The 26,113-nt window shown below is 44.9% G+C and overlaps 1 protein-coding gene across 1 annotated transcript in view; it reads left to right on the plus strand.

Annotated features, from left to right (window-relative positions):
- Positions 1-26,113, plus strand: part of LOC144761801 (uncharacterized) — a 206,148-nt gene that overhangs the window by 118,652 nt on the left and 61,383 nt on the right. The window contains exon 3 of the mRNA XM_078647044.1: positions 3,797-3,928. Coding sequence (XP_078503170.1) covers positions 3,797-3,928 — 132 coding nt within the window. The remainder of the gene's footprint in view (positions 1-3,796; positions 3,929-26,113) is intronic.

A 26,113-nucleotide genomic window follows, 5' to 3' on the forward strand; every position in this document is an offset into this window, starting at 1 on the left:
TGACCTAGGTAAGGCTCCACTGTAAGCCGAATTAAAAACATAGCAAGTAACTGACCCCAAACTAAAGGCTCAGCACACAAAAAGGGTCAGCCATAACTCCGTCAAGACCTGGAGCTCTACCAGATCGGCTGGCAATGAATGGCTGTTGTGTTTCATCATATAATCAATAGAGAAAGATCACTTGTCCTGTTGTGTTTCATCTGCAGAAACATTCAAACAAGAATTACCTGCCCCTACTGGCACAATATTAGAGGAAGCATCTACAGCAAGATCTGAAGTAAACATTTTCCCGTAGTCGGCAACCCAATTCTCCTCAGACTCCAGTGACTGTAACAATGGCAGATTGTCCTGACTAAGCAACGGAGAATTAATAGTGACCCTAAATAGGTGAGCGCTTTAAGTCTCACTAGCTTGGAGCAAATTCTCCCATGCCTTTTCTCTCACGGTATTTTTCCTATGTTTCAGAATCTGTTTATAATTGGTACAACAACTGCAATTGGGTCCCTAGGGACGGAATGGAGGGCCTGTTTTAAAGCTAGGTGAGCCTTAGTACAGGCTCCATCACACCATCCTCTAGGAGGTCTTGGTTTCACGGGTCTGGCATGTGCACAGATTGTTTCAAATGACTCAACAACAGTAGTTGGCACAGCATCCGGTTTTAAACAAATTTGGAAGAGTTCCAAGTCAGAATTAAACAATGATGAAAGCAATCTAGTTGGATCAATCCCTAACCATCTTAGGTGCACTCCCCTCAGGTGGGAAGCTAGAATATTTTAAAGGATAGAGCCAGAAAAAAACCAACTGGCCTTTTATCAACATCTCCATAGTCACCATATTAGGATCGCTATGGCAGAAAGGAATGACATCATAGTAAGTTATATTAGAGAGAAGGGGCTCAGACACCACAGTATGATGAATAGTGGATGAATAACCCCTTCACGTAAAGGTAGGGAGAAAAGGATAATCACAATACATCTTTTTGGCGGCACACGTTAGATTCAAAGTTATGATCAGATCGTTTAACGCACTCCTGAATGGATCATTTATAAGATGCAAATATGGTTCTTCCCTGAAATCTTTCAGAACACAAACATCTTTCCCAGACATGGGACACATAGTCACATTAAAATCACCAGCCCAAATTAAACATACATTAGCATTGTAGACAAGGGAATGGTTGTTCAACACATCAAAAAGATCAACTAATAATATAAATAACTACTAGCTCCAAAGGAGTTATTTTAACAATTAATTAATATAAACGACTGACTTGCTAAAATCAAGGTGGAAAAATTGATACAAAGTTGCAGTGGTTTCAGTAAGAGAGATTTTTGCTGTGACTATAGTAGATACAAGGGCTGTGAGCCACCCTTCGCTCTCCTGCTGGCGACGGAATTGCGAGCAGCACATGGTACTACAGTTGCCTGGGTACATTTGCCTGGTAAATCATATAGGCTGCCAAACTGACTCCAGAACCAGGAGAGTCTCGCTATATGATTTTATTCACGCAGGTCCAGTATCACATGCTTCATATGTAGCCGCCGCTGATATGTCTTGCCGCGCATAATTCATGACAAACAACCCCAAAAGCGAAAGCGCAAGAGGCAGAGCACAATGTTAACTTGTTTTTATTGCAGGTTAGAAAATAAATTATGGCTATTCGTCTTTTTTTTCACTATTTCCAGACCATAATAAGACCGGAACCTGTATTGTGGGGTGAAAAAACATAAAACGAATTTCAGATTGACGTGATGGAAAAATAAGCCTCTTGGCACCATATATTTTTTATGTGTGGCGTGCTATTAGCCACTTGTTTGCACTGCTTAAAAACAAATGACATTTGTGAATTATAAACCAATTACCTGACACAGTTATTTTATTTCCTAGCAACTAGAGTAGCCGATACACACAGTCTGTCACCCGCGCGCCGAGGGAGTGGGTGGTGCGACATGCGAATAGTCACCGTCACTGAATGCTGCATAAAGCACCGCTCGGGGACTGGCCAAAAATTATGCCCAGGGCCGTCACTGGTAGCGATTTCCTGTGCTATAAGATTCATGGCCCTGGGGATCCACACACTGGTATCGCTGGCCCGCTCCACACACCACGTCATGTCATTATGTGATTTGCTAATGACTACCATTGTAAAAGTTAAATGCAGTCATGTTGTTTTTAAGTACACTTTGCCGGTGTTCTGCGTTTCGCCCTTAGTATTAGGATTGATATTTTTCCCTACCTATTACCACTTCACTAAATTGGTAATAGGTAGGAAAAAATATTTATATGTTGTAATGTATGGAGTACTGTGGTACTGCCTGGGTAGAACCGCAGTACGAAAAAAAGGAAATCTGCCTAAAAAGTAAAAATACACTAAAGTACCCTATATTTTAGAAATATAGTGTACCCCGGTGTATTTTCCATTTTTAACATATTTAAATCTCTATTAGAAAGTCCATGCACTAACAAGGTAATACCTAAAAAATGCAGTTCTACCTAAAATCAAATAAAAAATAAATATACAGTTCTCCCTAACTACTGTAAAAATATATAGAACATTATAAATACTTTTCTCCACCTATTGACACTTTAATAAAGTGGTTATAGGTAAAGAACAACAATAAAACCTACTACTTACCTACATTTAAGACACTAGTCCAGAGCGCAGCAAAATGCAGAACCCACACAAAATGTGCTGAAAACTACATGGCTGCCTTTCACCTTTAGTAAACACAGCCACTAGCCAATCACATACTGCCTTATGTGCATGTACCGCGGTACACCCCAAACTTACCGCAATATATTGCGACACAATATATAACTAAGTATTATAAAAATTATAGCTTCACCTGTCTGATGGTTTGCAGCTGCTTTTTAAAGTTGTTCTGCAACCAGTCCTCTTCAGGTTTTTGTTCTCCTTTCTTTTCCATATTGGCTGTTTTTCCCATGATTCCTTCGTTTTCCCAATCCCTTATGTTTCCTATCATGTGTTGTTTTTATGTCATTTCCTTTACCTGTTCATTTCCTATATAAAGACTTCAGTGTCGTTGGAGGGTGACAAAAATAAGGAATCACTAGATATTCGGTGTGATGCCATAGTTTAAGAAATATTAATTTATAGAATTTTTGAAAATCCAAAACACTCTAGTGGTCACTAATCAATTTGCAACTGGCTAGCGACTCAGTGTTTTTGTACATCTGGCCCCAGGTTTTGGGTATGGACAGTTCTTTAAATGAATGGTCTTGTACACCAGTCTGTAGATCCTAAATTTAATTCTGTCTTTATTTGGGAGCCAATGTGAGTCTTTTCGTATTAGTGAGATGTGTACCATTTTTCAACGAATAAGGGGTTTTCAAAATTTCGTTTGGAATTAATTAATGGGTGAGCAGAAGAACTCAGGTCGCTGGTGTTTAATCTTCTTGAGTTAATGAATAGCATAGTATCTTTGGTTCATATGTGGACCGAGCGTGAGAGAGGAATTGAACCCCAATGATTCTGCTTATGGAAGGAAAAAATTCTTAATCTATAATTAGTCTGTTCATGCGTGGATTACGCATTAGAAAGTTATGTTCTACGTGCACTACATACAAAATATGGTTTATATGAAACTGACCAGCTCCTTAATAGCTTTATATTTAGGTCCAAAAAATGAATTGGAATGATTGACAACAACTATCAGATTTCCTTGAAGTTAATATGATATTTCAATGATCCTAATAAGCTTCCTACACAGACCCCATTTACACTGTTTTTGCATTTCTAATCCAAGTTTGTTTGTTGTTTTTCAATTTTTAACAGACATCCTCTGATGAAGACAATGCATACTTGGAGAAAATTAAGGTGCTGCAGAAGGAAAACTTGCAACTCAAAGCTAAAATAAAAGAACATGATGTTGCCATTTCGAATTTAAATAAATTAATTCAAGAAAAGGTATTCTACATGCTAATGAATTACAGTCTTACCATAAGGTTGCTTGTAGAGGGGCACATTCACAGCAAGGCTAATTTAGGGTAGAAGGATGACCCAAGAAAAGGTGGCATTGGATGAATGACTAGTGGAATTGGTGACAGATGTTTAAGGACTTTCTAGAAGGCTGATGGGTAGCCGTTCTAGTTAATAGGTGTGAAATGGTGTTCCGGAATCTGATATCCCGCACGGATATGCATGTTCCAGTGAACTGAACCTTTGTTTCTTTAGATTGGGGCAGACTGAAATTAGAAGTTGGAGAAGCCCACAAACACAAATTCAACTTACCTATTGGGAAATGAGGTATAATGTTATAGATCAAGAGGCATAAATATTTTGCATGTCCAGTTCCTAGTTAAATAACATATCTGATGCCTGTGTCAGTTTCCCATTCAAGTACAGGAATTTCTGCAGATTTAAATCCTGGAGAGAACTGCTGCCAGCAATCTGAATTTAACCTGATCTTTGTGTTTTTTACTTATGCAAGGAAAAAATCTGAGCAGACAGTAGAGAAAATGTAGCATTGCTATGGAAGACAATGTATCCAATTGCTATTTGTTTATCTCTTTCTAAACCCCATAATTACATGTCTGACCTGTGATACTAATAAAACAATGCAGCACTTGGTTCCAGTGGTAATAGCAGAAATGTGAAGTGTGCCCGTTACAGCACATTTCTGCCATTGCACCATATTTTGAGTGCTGTGGAAATAATTAATTTTAACGTAGGCGTTCATCACAGCAAAGGGCTGATGATAAAAACATGCACGTACAAATAGCAACATGAGAGGTGCTGTTGTTTTTGCAAAATATTTTACATTTTTCTTGTGAAACGCTCTAAATCCAGGAGTATGGTGTAATGTGGTTTTATCAAACCATATAGGTGTGAACCCTGGATGTAGACCTCGGAGATTTACATAAATTGTGTATTGCACTGGAAATCCTGACATTTTCTAAAAGATTTGTGCTACTGAAAGGCTTGTAATTATGTGAAAAGTCACATTGCAGGTCAGTGTCGAGAAAAATGTTTTGGGCTAGTGCAGCGGTTTTTAACTTGTGGTTCGGTAAACGCATACTATGGGGGTATTTAGAAAATTAATTAATATTAGCAGCTTAATAACGTATACATAAATAAAGTGATAAACTTGTCAAATTGAACATTTTAAAACATTCTGTATATGTGGAGAAATTTGAAATTGGAGGCTAAAAGTTAAGTTTTTATTAGTAGCTTGAATGCTGGAAGTAGTGAAAGTACAACAAAACTGAGTAAAGTAATGGACAATGGTTGGCCTTCATTTAAGTATCAACAAAAAAAGAGTACATATTAGGAGCAAAAAACACAAGGCAATATGCTGGAGTTACAAATTAAAATACAAATTTAGAAAAGTCCAACAATCACATTAAAACTACAATTTCGATTTCTTAATATTTGCTTCTATATTTATTTGTGAATTCAATTAAATATTTAATCATGTTTGTTTTTGTTTGATATACAGTTGTTCCTGTATTTGTGCGTATTTTTTAGGTTTGAATGGTAGCAATTGCTTAGGCTGGGGTCGTTGACTTCCAGTAATGATTCAGTGAGTGTCCCAAGATTCCAGTACAGATTCAGTGGGGTTTCACAGAAGTGAAAAGGTTGGGAAACGCTGGGCTAGTGCACAGTGAGTCAAGTGAAGATCACCTCTGACAGGGAAGTATCACCTCTTAAAGATGAATAGGCCTAGGGTTGAGTCAGTGACAATTAAGAAAATTAACTTTCTTGTGTCACATGGGTCTCCCTGAATAGGAAGATATTTACAGCCTAACATACCGGAGTATTGCTTTTTAGGTCTCGGCTAGAGTAGGCTGCGTTTGCGCAGTCTCGCTGGAGAGATTTTATGTTTTCTAGTAGGGAGGTAAACGAGCTAGCTCTTCTCCATTGGCTGGCTTCCTAAACGGCGGCCAGCCATTGCAGAAGAGCTTTGTCCGTCACTTTAAGCCCCGTCCATTTCGGATTGAGGGGCGTGTTTTTTCCTGTCTTTTCTCTCCGTGGCGTCATCAGGAAAAGACACGCCCCCCCAATCTAAAAAGGACGGGGCTTAGTTCGTTCGATTGTTTTTATTGCGCGTGTCGCATTATATTTTTAATTCCTAAGCGGGTGCCCACCCCGCTGTTTATTTTCATATTTCTGGTCTATGTTCATGCCGGCTGCTATCTATGACTATAATAGAGGCAAGCAGGAAGTGATAGGAGGAGTCCCCGCCGCGCGCTGGTCGATGGGATCGCTGGAGGTCCTCCCTCCGGCTGCGCACGGTGCAGGTTGGGATCACGGTGGCGGCTGCGGGCCCCGGCTGACAGAGCCCTGGGAGATAGCGGCGGGAAAGGAGTGCGGAGGACCCGGCGGCAGCCCGCAAGGAGCGGCTCACACCGGGGAGGGGGGCACCCGGCACCAGCGAGCGACCCTGCCCCTCCGGGATGGGAGACAGCCGGGGTGAGCTGGGGCCGCGCGCGGGGCACTGTGGGAGCTCGGGGGGGAGGGGGGACAGAGCGCCAGGGTTAGCACCCCCCCAGTCAACATATAGTGTCTTGCATTGCCCCCCTCACCACTAGAGTAAAGTGGGGTGTAACCTCCAGATAACTCCCCTCACACCCCTCCCGGAAGAATGACCCCTCCCCTTTTGCAGACACCCCGGGGGGGGGGGATCTTATGACACCCCTTGTTTATTGTACCTTCGAGAGATGGCACCCTCCAGAACCTGTCACCACCGCAAGTATGATTTTGTTCTTTCCAGTCATTGCCACTGGCCTGAAGTGCCCCCCTCAGATATTTTCCCCCGAAGCCCCTCCGTGATCATGCAGGGCATTTGATCTCCCGCACAGATCCTGCTCCCTCCACCCAAGAGGTGCCCAAGGCATTGTCATTGCCCAGCAGTGCCTTTTCATCCACCCCAGGCTCTGCTTTTTCCATCCAGAAGCTATTTTTGTTCTAAACATTGACCTCTGACCCTGAGCCCTGCAGTTTGGGGTGTGTGGATTTTGCAGTTCTCTTAGGATCACAGTGACCCGTTGAGACCTGTCCCAGGTACTCTACATTAACTGTACCCCTCCCCTCTGACACTTCTGCCCATGTTTATGTTCAGGGTTGCTTCTTTGGTTGCACCTACTCTAGTCACACACCCATTGAACCTTTAAACCTACAGGGATAGTGTACGGACACATTTGCGCGCCCTGCATTGGCTTCCAGTTGAATCTCGCCTGAAATTCAAAATGCTGACAATGCTCATCGGGCCTTGTATGGCATTGGCCCTATATACCTTCAAAAGAGATTCACCTTTTATGTGCCAGGGCGACTGCTTCGGTCTTCTGCCCAATGGCTGATGCAGACCCCGAAGTTCAAGCGCCAGCGTCTCGGTGGTAATTCCTTTGTGCGCAGGTCCGGTTTGGACTGGAATCTGTTGCCCTTAGCCCTGTGGACCACTCAAGACCCATTGCTGTTCAAGAAGAAACTCAAAACTTAGCTTTTTTAATCAGCTGAATGGGCATTTCTTTCTTTCGGGAGCGAGCGCCAGGACACTACCGAGTAGCCGCGCACTTTACAAATAAATATAACATAACATAACATAACACTTGCTTGGGTGCCTCATGCGTTTTCTGCTGCTATTAAGTATGCACATTACAAACTCTGGAATCTGAAGCAGTCTGGTGCTAGCATTGTAAGCAATCTTAGACTTTCCACGTACTCTCTGGTTTCACAGCTCTAAGGCTTCCGGTCATAGCAAGGACGGTTACTTTAAAATTGCACAAATATCTGTTTCGCATTCTTTAAAAATCATGACTGCCGAACAGCTAATTTCTATTGTTGTTTAAAGTGCAAGACTGAGAATCTTAATGTTTTTATCCTAAATGTTTTGAGCTTGAATCCTCTAATGTTCAACAGGCATAGTTCAAGGGACACCTGCACAGCTGTGTAAGGTTTGGAGGAGAGGAGGCGGGGGTGACTTTAAAAACTTGCTACTTTGGTTGTCTCCAGTGGCCTTGTCTTACTGTGGTGGTTTTAAGTGCAAACCCCAGACATCAAGGTTTTTCTTTCCTATTCATTGTTCTTTCAACGGTAGAGTGACCTTGTTGCGGGTCTTGTGAATTTAACCCCATACAAACTCTTGAGACATGAGAAGTATAAGTGCCTTGATATATGTTCTTTTAAGCAGCACTTTCAGTCCTGTCTATTACTCTTATATCCATGCCCATCTAGAATGACCACTTTGGAGTGTGAAGTGGCCACACTCCTCCTTGGTGACCAGTGGCCTGTTATTATTCAGTACTGTTGGCATTTAGGAAGTAATGCTGTAGTTTTTCAGCAGCCAGCAGTGCTTTGGTCCATGCTATTATCAACAAAAGCAAAGTCTTGACGTATGTGCGTGAAAATGCTCTAACATTGTGGCGGCGGTAAGACAGTAATCCCTTGGTCTCATGGTGTGTGCTTGGTGACTGCCCATCGCCACTATATTGTCAGAACACATTCCTATGATTGATGTCCGGGTCGTAATAAAGGTCCATGTGGCGCACGAGACTCCTTTGAACCTAAGGCCCCATAACATGTGAGACGTGGGATATGCTGTAGGAGGGCCCTATCGATTTATATTATGTTACTGGTAACTTCTGCGCAGTCAAATCACAAATGGTCTCCAGGTTCTTTAGAATGCTTTCTCTTGATGGAGCTGGGGCTCCAGCCAGGTTGCTCCTCCTAGTACGGGATCCAGCGGTATGTTCTCATCACACACCAGTAGCTCAAGGTCCCATTCCAGGCCCTATTGCTAGCTCCCATGCTGAATCTCATAAGTGCAGTTTGTACGCAAGTAGTGTTTGCTTCCATCCTCAACCACATAGCTGCTGCTGGATCCCATAACTTAGCTCATTGTATGAGTAGTGGTAGCTTCTATTCCTTATTCTGTTGCTGTGCTCAAAGTAGTACTTTAGTAATGTCAGCTTATATTAAAGACAGATCGTCTTGTGCTTCTTCATAGCGTCTATTGCTCTGCTCATTGTACCAGCTTCTATGCCAGAAACCATGTCTCGTATCTGAGCTGCGCCAGCTTTTGTTGATCTTCCCATTGTACCTTAGTAGTGCCAACTACTATTCCATAACCTGTGTCTTGTGTTCATATACGAGCACATTGGCCCCTATCCATCCATTGCTATGCTCCCCATACGTGAGCTGCCCTTCAAATGTGATCAGCATTGGCTCCTATTCAGCTATGGCTTGCACGGTTACCGTAGATGAGCACTGCTAGCCTCGTACCTGTATATACTGCTCACCATACATGGGCAGCTCATCACATGTGAGAAGCATTGGCTCAAATTCAATCATGGCTTGTGGGTATTGTACAAGAGCAGCTCTTCTAATGTGAACAACGTGGACTCCTGTTCTTCCTCCCATGACTTGATATCACTGCACATGAGCACCTCCTGACGCGAGAAGTGTTAGCTCCTATTTAGCCTTGGCTTGTGGTTACTGTACATGATCGACTCTTCAGACGTGAGCAGCGTTGGCGCCTATTTATCCATGGCTTATGATTAACGTACGTGAGCACCTTCTGACGTGAGTAGTGTTGGCTCCTATTCAGCCATGGCTTGTGGTTACTGTACCTGACAGTCTTCATACATGAGCAGCGTTTGCTCCTATTCTTCCTTCATGGCTTGTAGTTACTGTACTTGAGCACCACTAGCTTACACTCCGTATGGTGCTAGTTTGACCACTGTAGAGTAGCAGCACATCACACATGAGCAGAGTTGGATCTTGTTCGGTACTGGCTTGCAGTTACCGTGTTTCCTGTTCAGTCATGGTATGTGGTTACTGTACATGAGCACCTCCTCACATGTGAGCAGCGTTGGCTCCTATTCATCCATGGCTTGTGGTTGGCGTACTTGAGCAGCACGGCTCATGTTCATCCATGACTTGTTGGTAGCATACATGGGTTCCTCCTCACGTGTAAGCAGGGTTGGCTCCTATTTATCAATGGCTTGTGGGTAGCGTACATGGGTACTTCCTCACAGGTGAGCAGTGTTGGCTCCTATTGATTAATAGCTTTTAGGTAGCGTACATGTGTACCTCACATGTGAGCAGCATTGACTCCTATTGATCCATGGCTTTTAGCTGGCATACATGGGTACCGCCTCACATGTGCAGTGTTGCCTGCTATTCATCCATGGCTTGTGGTTAGCGTACGTGATCAGCACAGCTCATATTCGTCCATGACTTGTGGGTAGCATACATGGGTACCTCCTCACGTGAGAGCAGCGTTAGCTCCGATTCATCCATGGCTTGTAGTTAGCGTATGTGATCAGCGCAGCTCATATTCGCCCATGCCTTGTGGGTAGCGTACACTTTACTCAATCTCTAATACTCTCAATTCACACTCTACTACTGACTCAACTAATCGCACTCTAATACACCCTCTAACTACTCTCCACTACATACAAGTCACACTCCTCACAACTCACTAAATTACACTATCCACAATTTTAAACGCACTCTCTACTGCTCTACTACTCTCTAATACTAAAAAGAACTAACTAACTACTGCTCTCTAATATATTATCTATTTTAAAAGTCATTCGCTACTCACTCTACTAAATAGATATACTACTCCATATACTATCTATAACTCACCACACTACATTTATTTCTATCTAGTACTTTTCATTACTCACTACTACTCTGTCTCTACTACTCGCTAACTCCTACATGCTCTCTACACACTATCTACTATTCACTCTATACTACTCTCCACTAATCTACACTACTCACTAACTACTATTGCCTAAAACTCACTCCTACTCTACTCTATACAAGTATACTCTCTATTAATCAACTAGTCACTCTCTACTAACTATTAATCACTGCTAATACTCTCTACTATTCTCTAATGCTTACCTATTGCCATTGTAAATGACTATACCATATTTTTATCGATTTAAAAAAAAACAATAAATGAAAAAAATGACATTTGCAATGCCAATAGCTCTAACTTTAACAAAGACGAGACCATTGCATGGTAAATGCTTGTTGCTATGTGCTAATCCCATTTTAGGAATCAGAAAATGTTTTCCAACTAAAATGGATTTCGAATGGATACTGATTTAATATATGGAAGTGATGTGTTGTAAGTGTCCCTTCCATATACTAAATCTGTATCATATGTATTAATGTTTTGTGACTGAAATCCTGTTGCAAAACATTGAGATTTTACTGCCCCCCAAGTTGAGGTGGTAATTCATTCGCAAAAGGAAAGGTGTACCCTTAGGACCACTTCCTCTTTGTAAATGTTAAAAAAGGAGGCAGTGATACAGAGGACTGAGGTTTAATCTCAAACTGATTTTAAAAAGTTTTAAACTTTTTTTTAGTACAGTCCTTTTTCTTTTAAGGAAAACATGCTGAATGTAAAAAATAAAAATAAAATAATAAATTGCGAAAAAAGACACAGTGACCCTAGCAAGCCATCTTTCCTGTGATGACCTCCTATCATAGTGATTCACAATTTGCAACTTACCTCATGAATATTGCTGAGGTAGGTTGGATTGCGACACAATACGATTCTGGATTTTGTGAACCAACCTATTAGTTTATAGGTCAGTTTTCAAATTTCACACTGCTCACAAAACACTGGTTGCAATTTGTGACCAGTATGTTGTGATCAGTGTTTCGTACATGTTATGTTACATTATGTTACGTTATGTAGATTCGTAGAGTGCACTGTCACTTGGAATGGTTTCCTGGCTCTGAGCAGGTGCAAGCTTAGCCAATCTTAGGACCTAGTGAGACTTCTCGAAAATCCAGCTCTTCAGCTTCTTGCTGATTTCAAGAAGTGAGAAGGATTTTCTTTTGTGCAGTGGCAGGTCGTTTCATGAATTAGGAGCCACGTGGGAGAAGGCTCGACCACTAGTCCTGTGTTTTCGTATGTGCAGATTGTGTACAAGTAGAATTCCAGACGAGCTGAGGTGTCTGGAAGGTTTGTGAATGCAGATGCAAATGTTGAGGAATGCTGGGGCAGTATTATGTAGTGCCTTGAAAGTGTTGGTGAGGAGTTTGAATAGTATTTGTTTGTGAATAGGGAGCCAGTGAAGCTCCTTCAGGTGTGGGGAGATATGAGTATGGGGAGGGAGGTTGCGATTAACTCTGGCTGCGGAAATCTGAATGGTCTGCAGCCTTCTGATGAGTTTTTTGTTGATCTCGGCTTAGAAGGCTGTTCCTGTAGTCCAGCTTGCTTGTGTCCAGGGCATGTGTGATGTTTTTCCCGGTGCTTACAGAGAGCCATTTAAAAATATCTTCCTTGGGCGGGGCGGAGCTTGCCGAGGCCGAAGATGGCTGCTTGAGCCCTGGGCTCCGCAGAGCCGTGTGAAATATCTTATATTATACTGCACATTCGGGTACATTAGACCCTAATTCTTTGCTCCCTGAAGAGCGCTGAAGATCGGCTGCAGATCGGAGCGGAGGATAAGGCGGAAGGCAACTGGAATCCGCAGATCCAGAGCGGGCGGTGACCGGGAGGCGATAGGCCGGGGAGCATCGGACAGAAGTGCGAGGAGGGGCGGCGCGGCGTAACTCTACGTGCGGCGTCTCTTCTGAAGCCGCCCCGGTGCCCATTGATTTGAGGTTGGAACCCCGGCCGAAGTGCGGGGGTGCTGTGTGCGGGGCGAGGAGTGTTTGGCAGGGCGGCGTGCCCCACCCCCCCATCCCCTCCGGTGACCTGGAGAAGAAGCGAGCTGCATACAGTGAAAGACACGAGGTCTAGAGTCGTCGGCCGAGCACTGCGGAGCAATGCACTGCTCCTGGACCCCTAAGGGTGTGTGACCTCGTGGCTGCGCTGAGGAGAGAGAAAGCGGGTGCTGGAGGTGTGGCGCAGAGTAGATTCCCGGGGCGCGATTTTACACCCCACAGGACACTGCTTTGTGTACCATTGCTGGATTGGAGTGGTGGCAGACATGGGATTGCCCTGGGATTGATGGCAGTGGCAGACGGCCTGAGGTGCAGTCGGACGTAGATAACAGGTGGAAGCTACCTTGCAGCGGACCTGGAGGCGCAAGTGGTGCCCTGCGAGACTGCGGGGCGGGTGGACATTGGTGTCAGAGACTGGGGTGACGGAGCATAGGGGGACGTGTGGTGTGCCTTCTTACCCCCCCCCCCATCCACGGATTTGAGCGCTTGTAGCGCAGCGATACCGGAACACTGGATTAATGTTTGGGCGCACTCTAAATTGACGGCCCAGCTTCACCACGCTGCATAACACTGAGAGTGGGGGGGGCCCTGAGAGCACCGGGTGCGAGCTAACTGGGTGCGTGTTGGTAGACTGCTGCGGGCAGCTACAGACCACAGAGGCAGACAGCGCACAGAGAAACGGGCCATTGCAGCCGGCTTGGACCGGACCCTGTGGCTAGTGCCTGCGCACGGACTGCCTGTTATCCGGAGCGTTCCCCGCCATCTTTGTGCCTGCTGTGGTAAATAATTTAATATTACCTTATCTTAGAATTTCTATATTAGTAAAATACTTTAAATTAAGTAAAGAGAGGAGTCCGTGGTATTCGAGTAAAGAAGGGTTTATTCAATAACTCGAGTTAAGGGAGAGCTCCTTCACCAAGCGGGTTCAGGAGTGGTCTAATGTTTTATTCAGACAGCAGGGTATTTATACAGTTCAGGCAGTAGGCAGAAAGAAGAAGAAGAAGAAAAATAGGGAAGTGACAAACAGTAATTTCCAACCATATGTGTCAAGGTATGGGCGTCTCTTGTGTCTCGTGAGAGTGCATGCGGTGTGTCGAAATGTGCTCCCTTCAGTTGAAGGTCCTTCCTTAGTGTCGAAATGCTCCTTTCAGTTGTAGGCCCTTTCTCAACCGGGGGTTATTTCTGGCTTAGAGTCAAGAACAGGAATTGTCAAATGTCAAAGGTTCTTATATAGCGCCTTATCACCGCAAGGTCTCAAGGCGCTTGCTTTGGGAACCTGTCCTGGCTTTTCCCTGTGAGATAACCCCTACTGGGCATCCCCAAGGTGAAGGCCAGGCATCCCGCCGCGGGGGGGCCGTAGTGGAGATTAAGCAAGCTATTGCCCAGAGTTGTAGAGTGTGAACCCATGATTTGAGTAGGCACCGAAGCGAGAATTATCGAGTCCGTGGACATTTGGGCTCAAGACACTGCCGCGTCGGGAATTGAACCCTGGTCCCGGGTCTGACCTCTGCTTCAGAGTCTGCCTCCTCTAACCAGTGAGCCACACTTCTCCACTTGTCTCTTAAAACAGGAACTATCTCGTTGGTTCTCGGAATTGGCCGAGCCACAAGAATGTGTGGTCAATGAACGGAGGGGCCAGGTGCAGGGTGTCTTGTTTGTGGGTTTGGAGACAAAATGGATGACACACGCAAAGATGGGTGCTGTCTGAATCAAAATGGCAGACAGGCGGAGAAGGGAAAAGATGGGGCACAACTGCCAATTTTATTTCCTCATTCCCTCCTTGCCCCAGAGTGTACCTGTATCTATATCTAAATTTGCATGAGATTGTCTATGCATTCCTGTAGCATAATTGTTTCGTTTTCTTTCTGCTGGATATGTGGTTTAGGAATGCAGCTTGTAGCGCATAGCCCGCACAGGGCAGGGCCACATTGGATGCAAAGGCAGCATCCAGTTATTACCAGGAATATTATGCCTGCTGCTGACAGCAGTTTCCATCCCCAGGATGATATTATTGTCCAAAACCAGTCCGACAATGTCCAAGTGCCAGGTTCTTGATGTAGGCTGGCGGCTATCTTGTGTAATTTTGTTATAGCCGTATATACAGACGGAAAGTTATCAGGGATGAAAATGCAGCAGCTAGAGCCGATAATTTTACAGGCTCCGCCTCTGTCAGCCAGGATGAAGTCAAGGACAAGGCGGTTTTGGAGGGCAACCAATCTTATGGCAGACTGTTCCTGAGTCAATTTCCCCAGGGCAGATGCCGTCTGATTTACAACAGCCTCCAAGGTCCTTGTCAACTTGCGTATGAGCTTACTGTTCTGCACAGGGCCGATAAAGAAAAAGAATCCTTTGTTGAAGTCTGTATATTGTTCCAATGTAGTTTCCGTGTGATCAATCCCGGAGATATTGATCATTCTTTTATGTCTAACATGGGGCACTAGGAGGTCTTGGTGGTAAGTGGATGGGGCCACAAAGACAGGAGGTAGCAGAAATGCTATATAGCACGTCCCCCCCAGTTCAAGGGCAGCCGCACATAGGCTGTTTGCCCGCAGATGAAATAAGTATGGCGGGATGCTAGAAATGATGATTTTCCCTGGTCTTCAAAACTCACAGTGGTATGGCAGTCACTGTGTCCTAATGGGACAGAGCCATTTTTACGGACGCACAGGTGCCCTTTTACTGTTGAGACCGAAATAGAAGGGGGCCCAGCATTCTTTTTAGGTTTGGTATTTAATATCCTGTAGGTCATGCTCATGTTCCCCTGCTTGTATTCTTCGCTTTCTAGGACCGTGCCTGTCGCCTGAGGATCTCCATCCTCATTCGGTTAGCAGACAGCATTAAGGACCTTATTTAAGTCCCCCCAAGGCCACCCATTCTTGCATGACCTATTTCCATCAGGGCAGGAGGTACGGGTAGTCCTGTCGGCTGTTATTAGGGTGAACCAGGCCTCGCAAGTTCCATTATAAGAAAACGGGAAGGGGAAAAGAGGCATCCCTCCCTCCTTCTGATGTGGTGGGAGGCGGCCACATATCCAGCAATCTGTGATATTGCTGGCCTGCTGCGTATAATGTAGCAGCTGTATGAAGGTATTGTTTCGGAGAGCTAGCCTATGGGCTTGCTCATGAGGAGGTAAGTCGTGGTGCGTGTGCTCTTGAGTGTTGTTAGGTGCAGGAGAGGAATGTGGTGCTGGCGGGAAAGCAATGTGGAGGGCCCAACCGAGACACGTCATGATTGTCATCAAAAAGAACAGTATGATCAAACATATGATAGGGCCGCTATGCAACTTCTTAACATTCTTCTTTAGGCGCCTCATTTTCTTTTTTTTTCACATAGTCAGGGTGTCTGAGTCTGCCCCCATGCTCTGACCGCTTCACCATGAGACCTGTGTCCATGGGCTTAATCAGCCAGAATCCTGGTGGCGGACCTCAGTTTTGATTTATATTCCTGTTGTGTGGTCTGTTCCAAGGGCAATGAGGACTATTCAGTTACAGTGTCACTGGATTTGGCGATATCGTTGGCGACAGAGTCTATTTCTCCAAAGTATTTTTTACAATGACTGGCATGCAACCAGCCCTTTCTGCCTTCGATCTTCACTGCAGTCCGCGTAGTTAGAAGGACCAACTTCGGCTCCTTCCACCTGGGCTGGAGAGGATTTGTCCGGTCGAAGTTCCGGACCGAGACCCAATCTCCGGGTCGGATGGTGTGTTCTTCAGGGTTGGTTTTGTCTGGGAAGGCTGCAGCCACCTGTGAACGACAAGCGCGGAGTGCAGACATCAAGGAAGCCAGGTAATCAGTTAATATTCTTCTATCTACATCAGTAATAGATTTTGGTCTAGGGACTCTCCACATGTTTGGTGGTCTGCCAAAAACCATCTCGAATGGTGCTAATCCTAACAGGGCTACTGGTAAGGCAGTAGTCGAATCTACGCCCTTTTCTGCTGTAATTTTGGCTAACTTAGTTTTAAGGGTTTGATTGTGTCTTTCTACCAATCCTGCTGCCTGGGGGTGTCTCACGCAATGAAATTTCCAAGTGTATCCTAATAGAAGGGAGACATGTTTCATTAGCTCGGAAGAGAAAGGTTGGCCATTGTCTGAATATATGACTCTTGGCAACCCATATCGTGGGAAGTACTCTCTTACTAGAACCTTAGCAGTCGTCGTGGCGGTATAGTCAGGGACGGGGTAAGCTTCAGTCCACCTTGTTAACGCGCACACCACCACCAGTACATACTTGTAACCTCTACATCTCTCCATCTGGATATAGTCCATCTGGAGAGCTTCGAATGGATGGTCAGGGGGTTGGAATCCACCCTGCTCCACCTTCGTGCCTTTACCTGGGTTGAACTAGTTACAAATCATGCATGTTTTTACTTTTTGTTTGGCTGCAGCTCTCAAATGTTTGTTATGCCATATGTTCTGTATGCTATCTAACATTGCTTTTTCTCCCAGATGCGCTGGTCCATGTATGGTGTTTATTATAACCTGAACCATAGCATCCGGCAGTAGCCATACTGCTCTCTCAGGTGTCATCCAACCCTGGTCTGTAAGGACCCCTCCTTTTTCCTTCCATTCTAGCAATTCCTGTTGTGTGGTGTGACTTTGGACATCCTGGATGTCAGAAAAGGGGTCTCGTATTGCGTATTGGCGGTGTAGTGTATTTAATTCTGTGTTCGCCGCCATTTTGGCTGCATTGTCTGCGAAATCATTTCCTTTTGATATTTCATCTGTTCCTTTTGTGTGTGCCTTACATTTCAGCACCGCTATTTTGGTTGGTAATTGGCTAGCTTCCAAGAGAGCAGTGATGAGGGCAGCATGTTGTATTTTGGACCCATGTGATGTGAGAAATCCCCTCTCCCTCCATAATGTGCCGAAATTGTGTACAACCCCGAAAGCGTATTGTGAGTTGGTGTAGATGTTAACTGATTTTCCTTTTGCCAAGTGACATGCTCGTGTTAGTGCTACTAGTTCGGCTGCTTGTGCTGACAGTATCTCTATTTTATGTGCTTCCAAAGTGCTTATACCATTTGTGACGGCATAGGCTGCTGCCAATTCTCCAGTGGGGAGTCTCATGCAAGACCCATCAACAAAGAGTGTCATCTCTGCCTCAGAAAGGGGTGTATCTTGTAAATCTGGTCTGGGTTTGGTCACTAAATCAATTGTATCAATACAATCGTGAAGTTGTTCAGCAGGAGAGGTAAGTGGCAACAGTGTTGCTGGGTTTAAAATGTTGCATCGTCGGATCTCAATGTGTGGCTGAAAATGTGTCACCTCGTATCCTGTGAGTCTGGCTATTGTCAGATGTTGTGTTTGTGTTCTGTTTAGGAGAAGTTCAACAGCATGTGGAACCTGGACTACCAGATCGTGTCCTAGTACGATAGTGTCACTTTGTCTAATGGCTTGTGCTGTGGCAGCCACTGATTTGAGGCATGCAGGGAGTGCTTGGGCCACCGGATCTAATGTGCTGGAAAAATAACCACATGGTCTATGCCTGTCTGCCTGAAGTTGGGTCAGGACCGACAGGGCTGTACCTGAGCTTTCTGTTACAAATAAGGTAAAATCTTTGGTGTATTCAGGTGTTGCCAACACTGGGGCTTGACACATAGCCTTTTTAAGAGACTGAAAAGCTTGTGTGTGTTCATCCGTCCAGGGTAATTTTGGGGTAGCGCCAGCTTCAAGTGTTGTCAGCTGTACTAATGGTTTAGCAATTAGGGCAAATTGCGGGATCCAACGTCTACAATATGAGGTAAGACCAACAAAAGCTCGGACTTGTTTCTGTGTTGTTGGTTGTGGCATTTGTTGTATAAGTTGGATGCGTTCCTGTGTAAGCTGCCTACCCTCCTTTGACAGCAAGTGCCCTAAGTATGCCACTTGCTGCAAACAGATTTGGAGCTTACCAGGGGAAACTTTATGGCCATTTGCAGCTAGGAACTTTAGCACCAGCAATGATGCTTCAGCGCAGGCTGGGTCAGATCTGGCCGTAATGAGGATGTCATCAACATACTGCAACAATGCAGTGTCAGGGGGCCTTTCAATAGTATCCAATTGTCTTTTTAACGCTTGGCTATACACACTTGGACTTTCGGTGAAACCTTGGGGAGCTCTTGTGAATTAGAAGCTTCGTCCTTGTAGGGAGAAGCCGAAAAGGTATTGGCTGTCTGGGTGAATGGGTATACTGAAAAATGCATTCTTCAAGTCAATGACAGTGAAGTATGTTGCCTCTGCATCTATGGCTGTAAGGTGGAGATGTCTGGGACCACGGGATGTTGGGGGATGACACATTTATTAAGTTCTCTTAAATCCACCACTAGTCTATAGATAGGGGGTGTTCCCAGTTCCACTTTTTTATGAACTGCTAAAACTGGGGAATTACAAGTACTAGAAATCGTTTCTTTAACCACACATGACTGTATTAGATCCTAAATAATTAACATTAACGCCTGTTCAGCTTGAGGTGGAATTTTGTATTGTCTTATGCGTGGCAGTTGGGCTCCCTCCTTCAGTGTAACCTTGTGAGGTGTTATTTCCATACACCCTACTGTGGTGGAATCTGTGGCCCAAAGGGTGTGTGGCAAATCTTTCAAACGTTCGTCTAATTCTCTACTGGTGTAGTGACCTTTAAAATCTCCTAGGAATAATCTAACATCCTTAGGTGAGCAAACAATAACAGCTCCCAATTCTTTCAAGGTCTTGATACCAAGCAAATTTTCTGGACACACGATTTTGTCAATATAAGATCTGTAGTTGTCGTGAGGGGACCAACCTGTAAGGGCAGTGGTTTTGACGCGACGTTTGTCACAGGCTGTCCGGAGAAACCCAGATAAATACTTTTTGAACCCGAGAGAGGAGCCTCTGGGACCTCTTGATGGCTTATTGTTGTTTTACTGGCCCCAGTGTCTAGTAGAAACTTTCTATCCTCCCCAAGAAGTCGGACCTCTACAAATGGACCTTTCTGATCTACTGGGATGGGGATTAGGGGCAGTTTGTCATCTTCTCTCCCTGGGCAACATCATGAAAAATCTGGGTAGTATTCAGTATACCACCTCCCCTTCCGCTTGGATACAATGCGGGGCACCGACGGACAGAGCGGGGCCTCTTTCTCCCGAGCGGTTGCCGGGTGAGGTGAGGTCTTCACCCACATAAAGCTGGGAAGAAACTCTTTTTCTCCAGTGAACATTGGAATGTCAAGTTCCTGGTAGATATGTACACTTCATGTTTTTTGAGTGTGTATTATGATTTGTTGTTGACTGCAGTAGCGTTACACATTATAGGTCCTGAAGAAAGCCAGGGTAATCCTCCCCCGAAGGCTGAAACATGTCGACCACACTACATAGTATTGTTGAGTAGTTCCAGTTTTAGACTACTCACTGCTCTCTTTTTTAATCTTGACATCCAGACTGCAGTTACAAAGTTTCCTGAGTCTTGGTAGTCAATTTTAACTAGCACAATCACTTAAGCACTGCACTCCATGTTAATGATTACTATTATTATTTTCATTTTTCATTTTTCATTGGCTAAAGTTTTGGCTGTGATTCCCGACACAACTTTGTCGTGGTAAGAGTGACCATCACTCCCCATATGATGATATGCCGCCACGAGGGTGGTCTGATGGGACTTTTTTCTAGCCATTGGTCTACCGATTTCATCATTATAATTTTTTTGACATACAACTACAGCCGTTCACACGCTTACCTAATTGTTTGCGGTTTCCGGTATGGCTACACACCACTTCCATGACCTGTCCTGCTCTCTTTTGTGGTATAATTGTGAGTAGGGGTTTGAACAGGCAGGTCGTTAAAAATATCCCCTTTGACCCTCCCCCACCTATTTGTTTTTAGTATTCAGTATAGCCATCATCTCCAATGTACATTTGGGTCATTTGTGTTGTCGGTGGGACTGGAGGTGCTGTAGTGCCTTGTGGGGCATTCTGTTTTGGCTGATATGGACGGGGCTGTGTCTTACCAGTGGCCAAATTGTGTTTTAAGACAGGACAGTCTTTAACGAAGTGTCCCGACTTTTTGCAATAATTGCAAGTACTCTTCGCGTTTGTCTGGCTACCTAGTGTCTGTTGGCGCTGGGGTGCAGTCTGGGCCACTAATGCTTTCATCTTTGTGTCTTTCATGCGCTTCTTATCATTTTCTTCTTCATCCCTAATGCGGTTTTGATGGTATTGTAGCATTTGTCAACAGAAGATTTCTGAGAACAGAAATCAAAAAGCCTAGCCGATCACTATAATTCCATTCACAACACTCATTGGGGTTGGACTGGTAGGTATAGTAGATGGAAAAAGAGAATTGCTCTTTTTCTTGGTGTCCCCTCACTCACCAGGGTTGCCCCATGGTGACATGCTTCGTCATAGGGGCCATCCCCTACTGGAAATACTAGGATCCCTTATCGCAATGTGTCAAGGTGTACCTATCAACTCCTGTCAACATGTTTCGTGCATCCCCCAAGCACTTCTTCGGGACTACACAGGGACCAGCCCTGTGTTCGCCACTCCTTAAACGCTGCAATGAGCTTTTTAATAAAATGCTGCAATCGACATTAGTGCATGCATATAGTACCTACGTATTCAATTGAATCACGAGGTTCATGTAGTAGGACCTAACTGCGCCCCATGGACTCGAAGGGGTTCAGTATCCCAGCAATTTGCTAACAGGATACCTCCCTCTTTAGCACCTACTCGCGCCTCTTCGATCCGATCCTAGTATTTCCACCCCATATTTTAACGTTACCACCTGGAAGCAGGAATAAAGTTTATTGATAGCTTACTAGGCAGGAATTTTTAAACCAATCACTTAGACCACTCCACTATCACACCCGCACCACACATAGTCAAACTATAAGTGCTCCTACGTAATTCGCCAGTCGCAGCACGCCCCAGTCCGTAGAGGGCTGGGATGGCCCCTATGATGAAGCATGTCACCATGGGGCAACCCTGGTGAGTGAGGGGACACCAAGAAAAAGAGCAATTCTCTTTTTCCATCTACTATACCTACCAGTCAAACCCCAATGAGTGTTGTGAATGGAATTATAGTGATCGGCTAGGCTTTTTGATTTCTGTTCTCAGAAATCTTCTGTTGACTACAGTATTTGGAGGGTGAGCCTATGCCCTTTCCTCCCTCTACCTCCCTTCCCTTTTGTACTATTGTAGCATTTGTAACACCTGTGGCGGCGTATGGGCTTGCCAGGTACTTTCTACCTTCAGTACTCTTTCCTTTATAGCTGGCAAGGCGTTGTCTACTAATTTGGAAACAAACAGATGCGGGTAAGCTTCGCTTGTCGGCGTAAGACCGCTATTTACCGCAAAACACTTTTCAAGTCTTGTATAATAATCTCCTATGTCTTCACCATGTTTCTGTTTGCAGGAGGAAATGGCATCCCAGTCCTCCTTTTTCACTGTCAATAACTGTGGTAACGCCTTCAAAATAGTGCCAGGGAGTGCCTTGAGTTTGGCTCCTATACCTTGACCTGCTACCCTAGTATTTTCGTCATTCTGAAGTTCAGTCCATTCTGATGTGTTCGCCCGCCACCTCCCAATCTTTTTCTCGTAGTTTGTCATATATACCCGAGGGCAACAATAATTTCAGAATTGCTGTGATATCGGAAAGAGTATATGTTCCCATCATTAATACGTCTCCTAATTCCTTAAAAAATCAGGTCTTTTGAGTGAGGGGGAACCATCTCTTTCATTCTTAGTAATTCAAGTTTTGTCAAGGGTACATAAATAAAAACGCGTTGTAACGCGCCGTCTGCGTCAGCTCTGGGGTGAGCCTCCCTCATGGGGAAGTGGCGTGTTTGAGGAAGTTTATTAACTGGTCCACAAGTATCAGTGAAAAGTCTATATTCAACCGCTTTCTGATATTCTTGTCTAAAATCTATGAATCTGTTAAGAAAACCTGAACCATTGTGGAGGAACATGTTATCAGCGCAGTCAGACAAAAAATCTTCTAGTCTTGGATCATGTTTTAAAAAAGTGTCATTGAGAGTGATGAGATTAAGCATGAGCGCAAAATCCGCTCCGATCGCGGATTTTGCGGATTTTCGGCAAATCCGCGATCCGCGAACTCTCGCGGATTTGCCGAAAATCCGCAATCCGCGATCGGAGCGGATTTTGCGGTCAAAAGTTCAAGCGCGCCTAATTAACGATGGCGCCGGCAAGCTGCCAGCGCCATCCTGCAATAGCTACTTAATTAGCTTCACCAGGAAGCTCTAACAGATAAGATACAGCAGGGGCTCGAGCGCCTGCTTTATTTTAGCAGTTGGAGCTTCCTGTTGAAGCTAATTAAGTAACTTTTGCAGGATGGCGCTGGCAGCTTGCCGGCGCCATCGTAAATTATTTACAGGGGGAAAACGGTGGCGCACGTATTTATTTATTGTGTATTACCCTCAAGAGATTTGGAATATATACGTTAAAAGGCATTTTTGCGGTATTTATTTTGGCTTTGCATTTGACGGAAGTGCTTTGAGGTTTAGGGAATTTTCTCGAAAACGGTAAGATTCCCCTTCAGCACAGTCGGATTCTGTATAATTCCCCCTTAAAAAACATCATACCGTTTCCAAAGGGATTTCAGTTTTGACATAAGCTTCTCAGTTGGCATTTTAATTTCCACTCATCAAGCTTTTTATTCCTCGCATCATTGAGCAGCAGCCCTTCCAGTAATGTAGAAAGAGCACCGAACAGCAGCAAACTTAACTCCCTCCCCTACGAAAATCCGCTGTGATGCTGGCCAGAGGCATTTGCATCTTTGACTTTCACGAGCGCAATCCCCCGTGCTGTTCCTGTGACCAGGGGCTTCTGTCTCTTAATCTGCTGCTCTGATCGGTCTCTGACCTTTTATACACACAAGCGGCATGTGCGCTCGCGTGGAAGCCCCGTCCGTTTGGCCCCGCCCACACGCTCGAGGAAGCCCCGCCCCCAAATCCGCAAATCCGCAAATCCGCTTAATCCGCGGATTTTGCGGATCCACGATCCGTGAATCCGCTGAATCCGCGAATCGTGGATCCGCAAAATCCGCCCATGCTTAGATGAGATGCTGTACCATGTAGAGACTCACTAATCTTTGATGTGGGCGTGGTAATGCTAAAAAGAGTTGGGCTATGAGATCATTGTCATATATCTTATATTGAGAGACCCATAGAGTCGCAGTTCTGGCTATTTCCTCCTCCTCTGATGTAAGCGGGGGTTCCTGGTCTAGCCAGTCGTCTAATGCTACTACCGTGGCTTGATACAGGTCATCTGGAGACGGCCGCTCTGGATGGCCCTGGAGGAATAGGAGGGGTGGGGGTCGTGACGTGGAAATGGAGCGCCTTACTGGTAGAGCCTTTACAACTGGTGGTGTTATGTTTTCCTCACCTCTGTTCTCTTCTTCCTCGGCCTGTACATTTTGCCAAGTACGTGTCACCTTACGGGTGAACCTATCAAGTGCGTAATTTACCAAACCTACATCGGTATGTTCAGAAGTTGAGTCCAATAACTCATAAAATGACGTGGGTACATCTTTTCCTCCCACTTGTAGGTGTTTAATAAAACAACAAATAAGGAACCTATACATGTGTACCTTGATAGCGTAAAGTCTGCTTTTGGTTAATCTATTAACAGCCTTAGAGTCTTCCCCGGTACGGAGAAACTCGGAAGCTGCCTCAAGGAGTGGGCTTATAGCAGGTAAACCCTTTATCTCTATCCATGAATCGTGAAGTATTTTTGTTATTCGGCCCGCCTCCCCAGTTGTACTTGGGGCCGGATCATAGGGGCATTCGGGAATCGTGTCCCCTTTGGCTAGTCCCTCTGCACCTTCGTTATTTCCAGGCCGTGGTTGGACTTGTTCGGCATTCAAGGGCTGTTGTGGAGGTGTCTGAACTATTGGGGTGTCATATGGAGGCGGGGTATCCAAGAGGAAAGTGGTGAAAGTATCCTCTTGAAATGGGGCAGTGGGTTGTGTCTTAGGTGGGACGGTCTCCATCTGCGAGGAAGTATTGGGTAATACAGGATAGAGACCGGTGGAAACGGCTAGTTGTTCTCTATTATTCCTTTCATTTTCTAGTTCTCGTCCTATTTCCTGTAATCGTTCATTCCGGACCTGTTCTGACATTCTCTTACTCTTTTCGACTTTGTTCAATGCTTTCTCCTGCCTCCTATGGGCCTCTTTTCTCCATAGTTCGACCGCGTCACTTTGTGACTGTCGGACCTTTCTTTTCCACAACTGTTCTTCTAGTTTCAGTACACATTCCATGTCAAAAGTCCCTGTCTCGGGCCACCTATATTTATATTCGAAATCTTTGGTGTAATCTACCCATAATTCACAATAAACAATTACACCAATGCCATGTTTTGTATACATAAAATGTCCTGGGGTATCTCGAGGAGGGAGGGGAATCTCCCTCTCGAGAATACTTTTTCTAGTTCCCATCTTGCGTATTTTCGAAAAAATAGGCATGATGGCAGGCTTTCTATTAAAAATAGAAATGAGAAACAACAAACATATATCTTTACCGTACCCACAAAAGTTGTGGGTCCGTCTTTATACTTTTCAGTAGTACTCACAGAGAAGCAGACTAGAAGGCCTGTTGATCTTTGAAATGCGCGCAGCTTCTGAAACGGGGCTCACAAGACCTCGGACTCGTCTTCTTCACGGGTTGGGCTCTGGGTCTGGGCGTTCCGCAATCTTCCTCACCGCCTCGTGTGGATAATGGGCCGCAGTCGGTCCCCCCCTTCGTCTCGAGGGAGTTAGCGGGAATTCCCCGCGTCTGTGCACTTTGAAGTCCGTCGAAGATCAGGAGGAGGCAGTACCGGGCCCGACATCGCCGGCGCGTGGGGGAGAGGGAACGTCCCTGTTCAGGCGCCAGAAATGTGGTAAATAATTTAATATTACCTTATCTTAGAATTTCTATATTAGTAAAATACTTTAAAGAGAGGAGTCCGTGGTATTCGAGTAAAGAAGGGTTTATTCAATAACTCGAGTTAAGGGAGAGCTCCTTCACCAAGCGGGTTCAGGAGTGGTCTAATGTTTTATTCATACAGCAGGGTATTTATACAGTTCAGGCAGTAGGCAGAAAGAAGAAGAAGAAGAAAAATAAGGAAGTGACAAACAGTAATTTCCAACCATATGTGTCAAGGTATGGGCGTCTCTTGTGTCTCGTGAGAGTGCATGCGGTGTGTCGAAACGTGCTCCCTTCAGTTGAAGATCCTTCCTTAGTGTCAAAATGCTCCTTTCAGTTGAAGGCCCTTTCTCAACCGGGGGTTATTTCTGGCTTAGAGTCAAGAACAGGAACTGTCTCTTAAAACAGGAACTATCTCGTTGGTTCTCGGAATTGGCCGAGCCACAAGAATGTGTGGTCAATGAACGGAGGGGCCAGGTGCAGGGTGTCTTGTTCGTGGGTTTGGAGACAAAATGGATGACACACGCAAAGATGGGTGCTGTCTGAATCAAAATGACAGACAGGCGGAGAAGGGAAACG

The sequence above is a fragment of the Lissotriton helveticus genome, chromosome 6 (genome assembly GCF_964261635.1).
Source record: "Lissotriton helveticus chromosome 6, aLisHel1.1, whole genome shotgun sequence".
Taxonomy (NCBI): domain Eukaryota; kingdom Metazoa; phylum Chordata; class Amphibia; order Caudata; family Salamandridae; genus Lissotriton; species Lissotriton helveticus.